This window comes from Crotalus tigris, unplaced genomic scaffold (assembly GCF_016545835.1).
Source record: "Crotalus tigris isolate CLP2741 ecotype Arizona unplaced genomic scaffold, ASM1654583v1 scf7180000023617.9722795, whole genome shotgun sequence".
NCBI classification, from domain to species: domain Eukaryota; kingdom Metazoa; phylum Chordata; class Lepidosauria; order Squamata; family Viperidae; genus Crotalus; species Crotalus tigris.
This window is the reverse complement of record NW_024100081.1, coordinates 4697800-4713404: the sequence shown is the minus strand read 5'-3', so window position 1 is coordinate 4713404 and position 15605 is coordinate 4697800. Positions and strand designations below refer to the sequence as shown.

The 15605-nt window shown below is 36.0% G+C and overlaps 1 protein-coding gene across 1 annotated transcript in view; it reads right to left on the bottom strand.

The window, feature by feature from the left end:
• The window catches only part of EPS15 (epidermal growth factor receptor pathway substrate 15), a 56216-nt gene that overhangs the window by 23275 nt on the left and 17336 nt on the right, over nucleotides 1–15605 (bottom strand). The window contains 7 exon segments of the mRNA XM_039319781.1: nucleotides 2394–2479; nucleotides 4920–5076; nucleotides 6267–6412; nucleotides 6501–6701; nucleotides 8190–8249; nucleotides 10179–10304; nucleotides 12784–12846. Coding sequence (XP_039175715.1) covers nucleotides 2394–2479; nucleotides 4920–5076; nucleotides 6267–6412; nucleotides 6501–6701; nucleotides 8190–8249; nucleotides 10179–10304; nucleotides 12784–12846 — 839 coding nt within the window.

Sequence of the window (15605 nt, the reverse complement as noted above, 5' to 3'; positions counted from 1 at the left end):
AATCATATGAGGGAATTTTCCATAGCACTTTTGCCCCTAAGGCCTACTGAAAAAAAAAAAGTTTTAATGGATCTTTAAAATCCAGCAGAGTATCCCCAATCTTTTTTCAATTGTTCAAATTTTCTGAAAAATTAGAAAGATTAAAATACTACACATACACACCAGTCAACAGTCTAGTGTTTCAAATCAGGCAGACTTCTTCTGTGTTTTATAAACATTCATTTAGCCAATCCTCATGCCATAAGAATTAACATTGCTGGATAGATTCCAAATATGAGGATCACAGCTAAGAAGAACATGCATATTTTTAATACAGAAATGATCCAGAGTCATATTAGCAATTCTGCTGCTGCCAACCCAAAATGCAGGGCCAGACCAGACTGTATGGACTATATGGATTTAATTCCTAAGATACAATGCATTCAGATAAAGTATTCAGACCCCCTTCATTTTTGTCAATTTTGTTATACTACAGCCTGATTCTACAGTTATTGAAATTCATATTTTTCTCATTAATCTGCAAGGCACAGATCTAGAGAAGGCTACAGTAAAATTTCTGCTGCACTGATGGTTCTTAAGAGCACAGTGGCCTCCTTAATGCTCAGATGGAAGAGGTTTGGCACAACCAGGACTCTTCCAAGAGCTGGTTGCCCAGTAACTGAGCAATTGGGGTAGAAGGGCCTTAGCAAGAGAGGTGAACAAGAGCTTGTCGCATCATGCCCCAAAAGACTCCAGGCTGCCAAAGGTGCTTCAACAAAGTACTAAGTGAAGGATCTGGATACTTATGCCAATGTGATATTTCAGTTTGTTCTTTTTAATAAATTTACAGACATTTCTAAAAGTCTGTTTTCACTTTGTCATTATGAGATACTGAGGGTAGATTAATGAGAAAAAAATGAATTTCAACACTTTCTGATTGCACTGTGTATCTTCAAGAACAGACTAATTTTAACTATTTTTTTTTAACAATCTGAGGCTTCAAAAACACACAAAGCATTTCATTGTTGTTATCTAAATCTCAATTCTAAAATTACAGAAACTAATTTCATTTTGTATACTGCAATGTTCCATTTGTTTAACAGGACAAGATATTCCCATTCATTATTTCAAAGGACACATAAATAAGTAGTATCAATTTCATCAACTTCCTTCAAAGCAGGATTACTTTCATCAACTTCCTTCAAAGCAGGATTACAAAGCAGGAGCCAGGAGCTGCAGTTAATCCCTCTAGAATGTCTAATGGCATTGGAGCTTCAAGCAGCAATAGCATCTGGATCACATAATTCACAGAAGAAATGCTTAATTTGAATATAGTGCCAAGAAGTACAAATTGTTCCAGATAATCCAAATACTTTTGGAAAAGACACAGCTCAGGAATTTAAACAGTTTATGAATCAACACAGTTGCTGTATAAAAGCTTTTGTTATACATTTCAGAATCAGATACCATAGTAAGATAAATATTTAACGTCTGCATGAAAGTGTCTAGTGAGGTAATCTATTGGGTCAGGTACCAACAGTATAGTGATACTCAGCTGTATATTTTGAGCCTTAGTTAACCAAATAATGCAGTCCAAGTAATATCCCAGTGCTTGAAGACTGATAGGGAAGACTGGATAGGGAAGAACAGGCTCAAACTCATCCTTAAAAGAATAAGTGGCTATAGGTACAGTACATTGTTCTCTTGATGCTGGTGATTTTCAATTGCTGATCTGAATGGTTCTCCCTCATACCAAGCTGGTATGTAATGTGGGCCTTTTTTCTAGGTTCACAACTCCTATCCATAAGCAAGTGGCAGTTGTGTCAAGAGGGCCTTTGCAGAGTCATCTGGTGTGCCAACTGAGCTGTTTCAGGGTCTGGAGTCTTCTCACAGTCATTCATAACTTGATCACTTTAGGTGTGACTATTGCAATGTGCTCAACATGAGGGTCCCCTTGAAGATCACTCAGAAGGTGCAGGTGGTCCAAAATGCAACCATGTGAATAATTATGGGCAAACTTCAATACAACCACATAACACCTTTGCTGCATGAGCTGCGCTGGTTATCAATACGCTTCTGGTTGCAATTAAAGATGCTAGTTATCACCTGTAGAGCTGTTCATAACATAGGGCCTGGCTATCTGAGGGACCACATCTCTCTCCTTACTTCTGTCTATCCTGGAGGATCTGACAAAGCAGGCATATTTCATGTCCCCTCTGCATGGTGCCATCTCTATGGAATAACCCACTTTGATCAGAGTTTTGGACCGCATCAAAAGTACACATTTTTAGACGGTCTTTAAAAAAATTGGCTTTTCCCCCAATCTATGCTCCATGGAGCAGCTCTTATAAATCTAAATAATAAAACAAATATTAAAAATCACTATAATTGAAGTGTACATTTCTTTGACTTACCTTTGAAGGTCAATTATTTCATTGCTTAAGGAATCTAACTCTTTGATCGCGGAAAAATCTGCTATAGAATTTGGCCGTGGTAAATTCTGAAAAATAAACAAAGGAAATATGGCCTGATTCTACTTGCCTCCAGAACAAATACTCTAATTGTCTTGGTGGGAAAAAATTAACTGGCTTCTAATTTAAGATCAAAGAAAATGTACAGCCTATTTAAAAAAAAAAAAAAAACTCCAAACGTAAAACTTACTCTTCCATAAGCTCCAAACAGAAGGTGAGCTTCAAAGGCTAAGTTGAGTTTCCTTTGATTTCATCAGTTTTTGAGATGATAAAACTATATAACATAGCAATCAAACAGACTAGTCCAGGGGTGGACAATTAATTTTCCCAAGGAGCCACATGAAAAACTGGGGCTGATGTGGAAGACTAAACCAAGAGCTCTCAGCTGTGCCTGCAAGGATGCGCTTTGATCAAGGTGGCAGTGGGTGGCCAAGCCCAGGTCCCCTCATGCAGTGACTACCACCACCTCCTCAGATTTCTCCAGAGGAATGAGTGCTGCACAGTGCAGAAAAGCACTTTCTCTTCTCGCCCTCCTGCAACTAGCCAGCTGACTGAAGGACTGCATAGCGATGTGCAGAGCTGGATCCGACTTGACTTATTTTCCCACCCCGTGGCGTACTTATGAAACATTTGATTTCCAATTTCTAACTGACTTCATGCAGGCCGGACAGAGACAGCCAAAGGGCTGGCTGTGGCCTAGGGACCATAAAATATTCAGGTCTGGACTAGTCTATATTTATATCTACTAGTCTATATTTATATCTACTACACAGATATAAATGGGTATGCTTCAACAGTTTTCCATAATACCTATACTGACTCATTTATTGGCAATGAATTCTCCTTGATAATTGTTTTCTCTCAGTTGAGAATTTTTTGTCATATTTTTTAACTTGCAACAGTAAACCACATAGCTGCACTTGTTAATACATATAATTCATTGCACCAAAGACACAAGGATATGTGATATTTATTTCCCTTTAAGAATGTGAAGCAAAGAGACAAAGCCTAATTTTCAATGAAGAAAGACTTCTGCTTGTAGAATCATCTTTTTAAAGGTGCATGGTCATTCATTTTTATTTTTCATATTTCAGGTTTAAATCTTTCTGCAACTATCAACAGAATAATTACAGCCTCATTATAGCTTAAGGCTTAGTGTGTTCATATTACTTGTCTGTGTTAAGACTTCACAATTCATGTATTGTCTGATAATAAAATTAAATATTCAACTGAGGTATGTATCTCAAATTCAGGGCATATATTTAAGCCCAAACAACTGTGAAAAAAATATAAATATTTATAAAACATGTTGTTGTTGTCAGCAGGCATCAAGTATACAGCACATTATTCTGTCAATTTTGGAAATACATGCAGCATTCTGAAGTAAGAACAGTGATGTGAGAATAGCACAGCTCTTTCAGAAATTTAAGCAACACTCTGCTGTTTAAAAAGAAAATGTGTGATGTGAAAAAGATGTTCATTACTAAACAATCAATACTGGAAAAGTGAAGAATCTCTAACCTTGCGATGGCAGATTTAAGAAACTGACAGTATAATAAAGATGCAAAGCAGAATGGTGCAGAATGGAAAATATAGTCCAAACTAGGAAAGACATAGGAGGAAAGCAAACATATAAAAAGATTAGTAAAGCAAGAAATAAAAGCAATTTTTTTCAAAATAAACAAAAATAAATCTGGTATTGTAGAAGTCAAACAAAATGAAGAACTTTTGAGTGTAATTTCTGATAAGGAGTTCAGTTTATTTTGAGTAATATGGCTTAGCACAACCAAGAAGAAGCTCAATTATCAAACCAGGAGAACTTTAGCATTTTGTTTTTTTATTGGGTAGATATTGTTTAAAATGGCACAATGCCACCAAAGTACACAACATATAAATTTATCCTGCTTATTCTGAAATTATTTCAGTATGTCCTTGTTAAAATAAACATCTTAGGAATAATGGAATTTTTTCAATAAATATACTTTATAAAAGAGATCAGAAATTTATGATTCGATGCTTCTTTCATAATATATAGCAGAAATATGTTATTTGCCTTTTCCACTGACTGCAATGTTGAGATCACATCTGCATGCATGCTTTACTCCACATGGAATTGACTCTAAATTTATTAGCACTTAATCCACCTGGTCTTTGAACTGAATTGTTATCAGCTCTAACATATGAACAGGAAGATATAACAGCACTCAATAAAGCAATTTTAAGCTTGCAAAAGCCATAGATCCATTTTCTAATAATGTATTGTTTTATTTTAAACAAACAACGTGTATCTGCTTGGTTGGCTAGTGAGATGAAGGAAGGTTTATAGATAATATGAGCAGAGTTTGTGTGTTCCTGTTAATCAGTTTCTATATCTACTATTATTCGAGATACCAAGTTCAAACACATAGCACGATATTTTATCCAGACTCCCAATCTTTATCACATTTTATGAAATGTTCCAAATCTCACATTTTGTGAAGCAGTTCTCTCTGATGGAGGAATCATGTCTGTAGTTAGCACCTGAGGAGGATCAATGCCCTTTGTCAGCTTCTGATTGATTAAATGGAAGGCCAAAGCAAATTGTTCCTTGGAAAGCTTCCCACAATCCTGTGTGTCACAAAGAGCCCTGTAAAATCCATTGAAGAAAGAAAATGACTAATGAAATGTCTCATAGCATGGACATGCTGTCTAGATTAAAAATTACTTATGTTCAATGATTAAAACAATTCTGTAACATTATGTCACTATGTATACTTTAAAAGGTTTTACAGATATAAAATAGTTCACACATTATTGCACAGAATAGCAGCAGCAGAAAATATGGAACGGCCAATATATGTGGATAGGCATCACCTTCCTGCCCAGTTATAAAACTTTTAAAATAACTGGCTATTTTCTGTAAAAAAAATAACCTGGGATTAGACATATCTTGCTTTGACCCAACACTGCAATTTTTACAAGGAAAGGTGTTAACTTTCTCCAACCTAACTTTCACACTAGTTAAAAATAAGGGGAGATGTATTCCTACGCATCTAGGCAACATTAAGCTGTTAAGTCTAAGCCTATTATTATTTAACTTTATTTTATATTACATTAAAATGTATCTTATTTAACAGAAATAAATAAAATATTAAGAGACAACTAAAAAAACCCATTTATTTTAAAAGTTCACCAACTAGAGTAACATTTCAGAAAGCATTATAACTCTAAAATGGTCTAAAAACAGAATAAAGATTGTACTAAAAGACTGTCACTACAAGCTCTTTCCTTTTGAAATCTAGTCATATATATTGCATTCCATTTGCTCATAATACCCGAGTTCACACATCATAATAAGCCTCTAATTAATAAATGACATTATATTAATAAATGACATTATATTTAGAATGACTCGACTTGGGAATGTTTGATTCAAAGAAAAAAGAAAAGATATAAAGATATAGTGTACATTTTGAAGAAGGTAACATTTATTATTGCATTTTATGTCTATTCTATACAAGGTCTTTCATCTTTATTTTTTTTTTAAATGTTCTCTGTTTAAAACCTAAAGTGATAAAATTTTCATATTGGCACCAAGAAGAGTGACATTAAACATATACTTTATATCATAATTTAGGATACACTTTAGAAAAAGCATCAAAAGTAATTATTTCAATTCTTAAAAATATAATAACTCGGGTTAGAGTGCACAATTGAATACAAGCATGTAGAAAAACAATAATAAATTCCAAATTTAGATTAACCAGTTATTTTTCATCAATTTTAAAGAAACTAGATTATTTTATTCTTTTCAAGAAATGCTAGGAAAACTCTTACCAGATGTGTGCAAGTAGAGCTGAAGGCAAACCAGTTTTCAAGAATAATTCTCTAGCTTCCACACCAGAGACAAAGCCATCCATGTCCATGTCTGTTTTCAGGAAGATTTCATGATATTTTATCCTGTCTGCAGGTGATACAACCCACTACAAAGTAAAGCAATAACTAAGTTTTACATTTCAATTACACTTTGTGAACCCAACAGATCAAAACATTACTCTTTGTCAAAAGTACCTGTATTACTGATGATGTGGATGGTAATAGGCTGACAGGTAACAGGGACTGATTACACTCTTTGTTGGGTGTTGAAGGTGGAACTGACTGCCCAACACCTGGAATGCTGATACCTTTTCTTTTAGATGGTGGCACCAACGCTGGAGGTAAGGACATTGGCACAGGTTCCTTCTCAAGAGCACAGTATACCAAGAACATGGCCTGAATAAATGTTTTTGAAGTGGTCAAAGACATGAACCGAACATTAGTTTCTTATTATGCAAACTCATAGAATGCTACTCTTCTGTTCATTTACTATATTTAAAATTATAGTAAAGCAAAAAAGCAGAGAAACTAGACATTTTTTTATTTTATTAAATTTATAATGCTGTTCAATTCTATAACAAGTGTGAGCAGCATATTAAAAAACCTAACATACATGGGTACCTGCTATTCATTCAAACCCAAAGCTGAGGGAAGAATCAAATTTTAATTTTAATCAGCATCTTGAATTGCACCCAGAAACCTAATGATAACCAGTGCAGCTCATGGAGCAAAAGTATTGCGCAGACGAGGCATGCCCATAATTGGTTGTGCTGCCACATGCTGGACCTATTGCAGCTTCTGAGTGTTTTTCAAGGCCAGCATCATATAGAGTACCTTATACTAATGAGGGGAATAAAGCATGAGTGTCTGAAGTGCCTTACAGTCCATATAAGGGTATAATTCAGGGGTCTTCAAACCAGGCACGCTGGCTGAGGAATTCTGGGAGTTGAAGTCCACAAGTCACAAAAGGGCCAGGTTTGAAGACCCCTGGTGTAATTGGTTGACCAGATAGATTTGTGCAAGGGTCTTCTTAATCACAGCTGCCACCTTTTCTCTGAGCAGAAGCTATAAATTCAGGACAACTCCTTAACTAGGCACCAGTTCCAAAGGGTAAAAGGGCTGCCCATTCAAGACTACATATGAAATATCCTTAGCACTGGGAACAAGAGGTGTCAAAAAACACAATCACAGTTTTGTCAGGACTGACTTGACCTTGGCAGTATTACCTGGTCAGTCTGAGATTGAGAAACTTTATTTGAGTATATTCCACATATTGATGATCCCAAACCAATGGGCCATCAGCAACCTCATGTAGATGTTAAACAGAATGTGTGAGAGCAGAAAATCCTGCAATACCCTTCCAGGACCCTTGGACACAATTGCATAGAACACAACTTAAAAGTCTTATATGGTATAGCAAAATAAGTAGGATTATATATAGGTTAAATACGCAATATATCTGTGTAATTTTACATTCATATCCTTCTGTTAGCTTAGAACATTATATATGTTATTAACAAGGAATCTAGCCTTGTAAATAAAATGAATACTGAAGAACGTGCTTTAAATAGTAAATCTGCACCTTCTGGGAAAGGATTTTAACCAATGTGCACAATAAGCATTCAAAAAACTGAAAAATAGAAGCCATATCCAATTGAACAAACACTTTATGGAGGCATCATGTAATGGGAAAACAATATCACATAAGATAAAAGATAAAAATTGCACTTTTTTTAGAACCATCGCTGTTGGAATTTACATTTTTAAGATCCCTTAATAGCTCTTCCTCCAAAAAAATTATATGCAACAAGAAATACTACATTATGCCCTTTTAAACTATTTTAAACAGTTTCAAAATTTTGTAATGTATAAATTTATACTTACAACAGCAAATTCATCCCGATCCAACATTCCATCGTGATCAATATCACTTAACTCCCAAACCTAACAACAAAAAGCCCATTGCAAGATATTTTACATTTTCAAATTACTGTCAATTATCAAATAACATTTGCTTTCTTTACATTTTTAAAAGATCATACATATGTCAATGTGACATATTCTCAGCACCAGTTATCAAGTAGTTTTTAAGAGGTTAAAGATTAAAATTAAACTTAAAGGCAAATACCTTAACTTTATCATATATTCATTATTATATTTTATGGCATTAAGAAATATTCAAACTGCTGGCATAGTACCCTACCAACCCCTTTATTATTAGAGATAAATTATTCATTTCAAGACCAAATCATACATTTCATATATTTTCCACATCACAATATCCAATTAAAGCTGAAATCAGGAGCAGGTGAAAATTAGCAAGGTCAGAAATGTTTCTGTCTATCAAAAGACCCTCCCTTCTTTCTCCCTATAAAATATTTTCAAAGAAAATACAAGATAGAAAGTTTTTTCCCAATATGCTATTTGCCTATTCCTGAAAGTAATTTAAAGAAACTCATTTTCATTTTAATATAGATGAGCAATTTTTATGCCATTTATGTAATAATAAAAGTACTAAAAATGTCATTCTTATTGAGAAAGGGATGTTTTGTTTTGTTTTGTTTAATCACATTTGAATCTCCACATGTTGCTGAAATATAATTCATGTGACCGGCAGGAGAAATATTTAGCAGCACAGTGGTTCACGTTATAATTCTATATCTGGAGAGCCAACACCCCTATTCTTACTTGTAACATGTATACAACATATGTATGAAAGTGAAATCTCTGTGATTAAGACTACATAGTATGTCAACAAATCTTTATTAGATACATCATTAGAAAATTTCATTTTATGGTTGGGGGAGAAATATATAGTTTTAAGACAAAAAAAATATTTCCTAAAGAATGCATTTGGAGGAGGGATCCTTTGAGTCCATCTTGACTTCTGGCATCTACCTGGACAAGTCCCTGAAGTTTTCTTGGCAAGGTTTTTAGAAAGGGCTTGCCATTTCCTCCTTCCTAGGACTGTGTGAGATTGAATGGCCCAATGACACCCAACAGGTTTTATGCCTAAAGTGGGATTAGAACTCATGATCTGCTGGTTTCTAGTCTGATGCCTTAACCCAGATATGTCAAACTCGCGACGTCACATAACGTCGTGCAACATATCGGGCCAGTTTTGCCATTGCTGGCAATGGGGTGGGTGCGGTTTCCGGATAATACATCCGGCCTGCGGGCCAGCAGTTTGACACCCCTGCCTTAACCACTGCACCAAACTGACTCTCCTGTTAATGCACGGCCTTAACAATTCTTAATTCTCCTACCTAAGGGGAAAGCAAGGAACAAGTTCACACATAAGACTGTTGCAGTGTTCCAACAGTCATGTGATCAAGATTTCAGCACTTTGCAGGCATTTATAACTATCACAGCAGCCAACAGTCATGTGATCGCAATTTGCATGCTTCACAGCCGGCTTCGTGTCTGAAGCTGGTTGCGAATCATGTAAATGGCGAGTCAATGGAGAAACCAGCAGTAAAATCACAAGTCGTGGTCACATGAGATCTTGCTTAATAACCATGGGTGATTCACTTTATGACTGCGATGGAAGTGAGGTCATAAGTCTATCAACATTATGTGAAGTCTTCCTTAATCATCAAGCTGCCAGTCCCAAGGGTTATCCATACTCTGTGCAAGATCGCTAGAAACCGGCAATCTTGAGCCCAATTGCTAGTACTAATCTTTCTTCCCCAAACCTCCTTAAAGCTGTTCTTGTGAGAAACCAGCAATCTGCAAGCACCCGCCCTTTTAGTGACTCTCCTTAGGCAAGTGTGAATAATGGGAGTGGAGGGATGATTGTACGTTTGTTCAACTCTAACCATAGAATTCAACAGGACAAATATTAAGGTTTGTGAAATTATTTGTTGTTCTTACCCTTCCCAAGACATCAACTGGTAGTTTGGAGTTTAAGAGAACAGGTTTCACTTTATCGCCGGACAATAATCCGCTAACTGGATTCAGGCTGTCAAAGATAGCATCATACTTGGCCTTGTCTTCTATCTGGTTATAAGGATAATAAGACGCTATACGTAATTTACAACACTGGCACATGCAAAAATTCAGGAACATGTTATAAAAAAAAAAGTACAGTCACCCTTTCTAGGAAATCTAATCAAGTCTGACAAACAAAAGCAGTTTCAAGAGAATTAGAGGAAATGAAAACAGGACAGCAAGAGAAGAAATCAGAGGGCCTGTTCTTAGAGATTTTGCTTGAAATTTTGTATGAGTGCTTTGAAACAATATAATTGTAAACATCAGATAGGCCAAATACAGTAAGCCCTATTTATTTATGAGATTTTATTGTTTCTGAAGAAAACTATAAGTAAAGCATTTCCCCCTAAAATATTCATTTATTGGGCTTACAAGCTATAAAAAACTGATTAAACAGCCACAATGCAGATGTTCAGATATGTATTTTTTTCTTTTCTTTTTTCTTGAAACCACAGCAGAAATTACTTTTATCTAATTATGTCTCAACCTGGGATTATGGGTCAGACCTTCTTCTCTCTTTCCCCAGTGGCCAGCATTCCACATCTGAAAGGCAGGGGATGGTCTCAATGAACTATTTTGGATTTTTTAAAATTATAAATGTATACATTACTGCATACCTAAAGAATGTGTAAAATACACAGAAATCATTGCCTCACTCCTTATTATTTCCAATATAGGATTGTACAGATTCAATGCCAGATGGGGAAGAAACAGAACCTACAATGTGGTGCTATAACATACTTCTATCTCCTAAAAGCAGGGTGCCAGTTCCAACAGATTATTCCATTTCCTACCTCTTATCTTTCCGTTTTCTCTTTTCCGTCCATCGATTAACATACCATCACTATTAGGTATGCTCAAAGAGCTAAACACTTCAGTCTTCCGGAATATAGCAAAGACTCCCTTGTTTTTCTGAATCCCTGCTTTGGGTCCTTCTTTTGTGGCATTCACCACCCGAGTTTAATGACAGCATTATTAATAAGCATTATGCTTTAGAGATATATTGAAATAAATACTGCTATTGGGAGACTCAGACCCATTTGACAGAAGGCAACAGAAGGGAAAAAGAAAAAAGAAAGGACATTGTAAACAAGAGATCGACTGCAATTCTGCTATCAAGAGGAGATTGTGTCACAGAAAAGACAGGGGCCTTAAGTTGTATTTAAAGAGAAATGACATACATTGGGACCTAAAATTGATTTGGAATGAGTCTGTATCATAAGGAGAAAAAAGCAGAGTTACTGAAGATATCAACGAATGTTTCAAAAGATAAGATCTACAGGTGGTCCACTGACTTACAACCTCAATTGAGCCCAACATTTCTGTTGCTAAGTGAGACATTGGTTAAGTCAGTTATGCTCCATTTTATGACTTTTCTTGCCACAGTTGTTAAGTGAATCACTTCAGGGGTTAAGTTAGTAACACGGCTCTTAAGTGAATCTAGCTTCCCCTTTGACTTTGCTTGTCGAAAGGTTGCAAAAGAGGAGTACATGATTACTCCAGGGCACTGCAACCACCATAAATATGAGTCAGTTGCCAAGTGACGGAATTTTGATCACATGACTGTAATGGTCTTAAGTGTAAAAAATAATAATAAGTCACTGTTTTCAGTGCCGTTGTAACTTTGAACCAGCACTAAGTGAACTATTGTAAGTCGAGGACTACTTGTCTAAACTTGGGAGAAGAAAATGTCAAGATATTAAGGTAATGAGATATGAATGCAGACATCAATAATGATAAGACATTAAAGTACTTGGACAATAATTATAAGGACCCTATGCTGGAAATAAGCAGGAAGAAAGATAGTGTAGGAATTTATGGTGGGATGTCTATGAATATAGGGACAAGAAAAGTGAATTATTTTGGCAGTGGAATAGCAGCCAGGAAGTCATAATCAAGGCCAGAAACTAAGGGGTTACATAACTTAGTTTTTATTCAAGAAAGCTATATTTTTAAGACTGGGTTACATAGCAGTCCATATCTGCTGTATGCCTTCATATATGCTCAAGAACTAAGCAACTCCCCTCCCATTTCCAGGTATCCAGTATATGTGAAATGGTTATGGTTTTATGCTTAGTTGCCAAATCACAATACAGCAAGGCACCGTCATAAAAAAGAAACCTGTTTTCCCAATTAGATTTATTTTATTTATTTTTTATCCCTCCTTTATTACTTTATAAGCTGCTCAAGGCAGTGAACATATCTAGTTTTCTTTCTTCCTCCTACTTTCCCCACAACAGGAAACCTGTGGGGAAGGTGAGCTGAGAGAGAATAACTGGGCCAGAGTCATACATCTGCCTTTCATGCCTAAGGCAGGACTCATAGTCTTCTGATTTCTAGATCAGCACCTTAACCACTATACCAAACTGGCTTTTGTTCTGGAAAAGTGGGTAAAACAAGGAAAGTGGAAAACATTTTCTAGAAAGAATCCAATACCATGAAACATATTCACTGAGATCATTTGCTGTAGCGCAATTAATTCATTTACCTTAACAGCCCAAGGGATATCAGGTGGAGCTCCCCCACATAATAATGGACTTGTGGAATCATTCTAATAGAAAATAAAATAAAAAGATGTTTTTAAAGATCTATTTTGTGTTATCTGAATTGCTTATTATAAATCTGTTTTTTTTCACATTCAATGCCACCATTTATTTCTACTCACAAATACCTCTTTCGGTACTGTCATAAGAAAAGAATTCAAAGATTTAAATGAATTATCTTTCTCTCCTAAACACTATATACATACACACACACACACACACACACACACACACACACACACACACATATATGCAGGTCTTTGGTTATTCGGGTTTTCTCCCGCGTAAAATTGGAAGTGTCTTGGTGACGTTTCGACAAAGTCCCATTCGTCATCTTCAGGCTGGTGTTTTCAGCTTCGTGCTTCGAGGAGCAATGTGTGGTCTTAGCTGTTTCTTCCTTTTAACTGCCAGTGGGGGTATGAACTGATTGGGTGGGAGCTTGGCTGTGTTCTGATTGGGTGGAGGTGTGTTCTGATTGGTTAGGGGCTTGGCTGTGCTCTGATTGGTTGGGGGGTTGGCTGTGCTCTGATTGGCTGGGCGAGTGTTCTGTTTGGGTGGGAGCTTTGTTGTGCTCAGGTTAGTCTGAGTTGCAGGGGGGTTTAAGATGTTGGGCTGCCTTGCTATTTTTTGGCTTCGTGTTCGTGGTCATGCCTCACCTTCATGGTGGATGTCAGTTTGCTTCATGTATGGATTGGAGGGGTTTAAAGTGGCTAATGATGCAGCTGTGGTCTGGCTTCTGGTTTGTGGTCGTGTCTCTTCTGGTTTGTGGTCGTGTGGCTTTGGGTTTGCTTTTTGCGTGGATGTGTGGTGGTGACATCCTGTGTGGTTTTTGTGAGTGTGGGTCTGGTGTCATTTTTTGTGTTGGGGAGTCGTTTGTCACTCACACCCACAAAAACCACACAGGATGTCAATCAGCCAATCAGAGGACAGCCAACCCCCCAGCCAATCAGAGCACAGCCAAGCCCCTAACCAATCAGATCACACCTCCATCCAATCAGAACACAGCCAAGCTCCCACCCAATCAGTCCATACCCCCACTGGCAGTTAAAAGGAAGAAACAGCTAAGACCACACATTGTTCCTCGAAGCACGAAGCTGAAAACACCAGCCTCAAGATGACGAATGGGACTTCGTCAAAACGTCGCCAAGACACTTCCAATTTTACGCGGGAGAAAACCCGAATAGCCAAAGACCTACATACAAACACCCACGAAAACCTCAGAAAACACACACACACACATACACACACACACACTGTAAACCAATCATCCCAGGTTATTACTGGCAGGTGTTTGGATCATTCTTAATGGGCTGCTAGGATTATTTTCAGTTATTAAAGAGTTAAGCATGCCACTTGTCATTAACCAAGCTATAGTATAGAAAAAATCATCCTACCGAATGTCTTATTTAATATGCATGAGAAAGATGGGACTATCTGGCAGTTATGAACTTTGATTGGTAATTTGACATAATTATGGTTTCTCGCAATAGCTATAAGAACTGGAAAATACAGAATTATGATTATAATCTGAAGACAGAATCCCAGAATTGCTCTGGTACAAAGAGTGGAGAAATTTGGTGGATAAGTGGTAACTACCAAAAATTAATTATAACTCAGTCATGATATACAACACATTCTAAAGATAAACTGCTGTGAACAAAACCTTCTAATAAGAAAACCAACCATTTTTCTGACATTAAAAAAATAAATTCCTAGAAATCAACTAATGCAAGAGTTCACAGAAAAGAGAAATTGTGCAAAAACTTATTGAATAACTAGAAAAGAATTCCATGGAAAAACAGTCATGTACATAAGCAATGTCCGAAGTATAGATTTTGGGACATGTATAATCAAAATTCTTTATACTTCTTGAATTATAACCTTAGATTTAGGAACTAGATAATTGCTGAAATTTCAAAATTGAAACACTACTAGATTAACTTTTTATTGCAGAGAAGAAAGGATAATAATTACACATAATTATGTGGAATAAGAATCAAACCCTATCTGACACAGGGTTTAAATCACTTTTTCAGATCAAACAATTTTGCTCATCCTTTTTCCAACCTTGAGACTGCACATATTCTGCATATATGTATTCATTCATTCATTCATTCATTCACATTTATATGACTGGCCATCTCATGATTCTGGAGAGCATAGAGTAAAAAGCTATACAACAGTGATATAAAATAATAAATCCAGAAAATTAAAAAAATGTGATTAATGGGCAGAGAGGGTAGCAGATATTTAGACTAATAATATATGTAGTGATTTGCCTGGTCTGACCAGCAGTAGTGCTGAGCAGAACTAGTTTCAACCTCAATAGTTTGATAAGAGATGAAATTAAAAAACAAATGTGGATATTTGATCCAGGATGAATTACTGTTAACTTTTGGGATGATAACATGACAAAATTTTCTATAAGCTGGTTACAATAACAGTTGTTAACAGAGGTTTTTGAAACTTTTACCTTGTCTTTTTTATCATTATTGTTCTTTCTGTTAACTGTTTTGTCATTAATATAGTATATAGATGACATGTTAGTAATTTGCAAAAAGTTTTAGTAGTTTAAAAATCTTTTGAGCCTATTTCGCAAGGGTTGGTAAATTAATATGGTAGTAGTGTATCAATCAGTATTCAACTAGTGGGGATAATATGCGTACAGATGTTAGTTTTTCTTTTTTTTTCAATGTATTTTTAAAATGTCTTATTGCTATGTGTTTTTGTTTGTTTCTTTTTAATCTTTTGGAGTTGAAAACTTTTT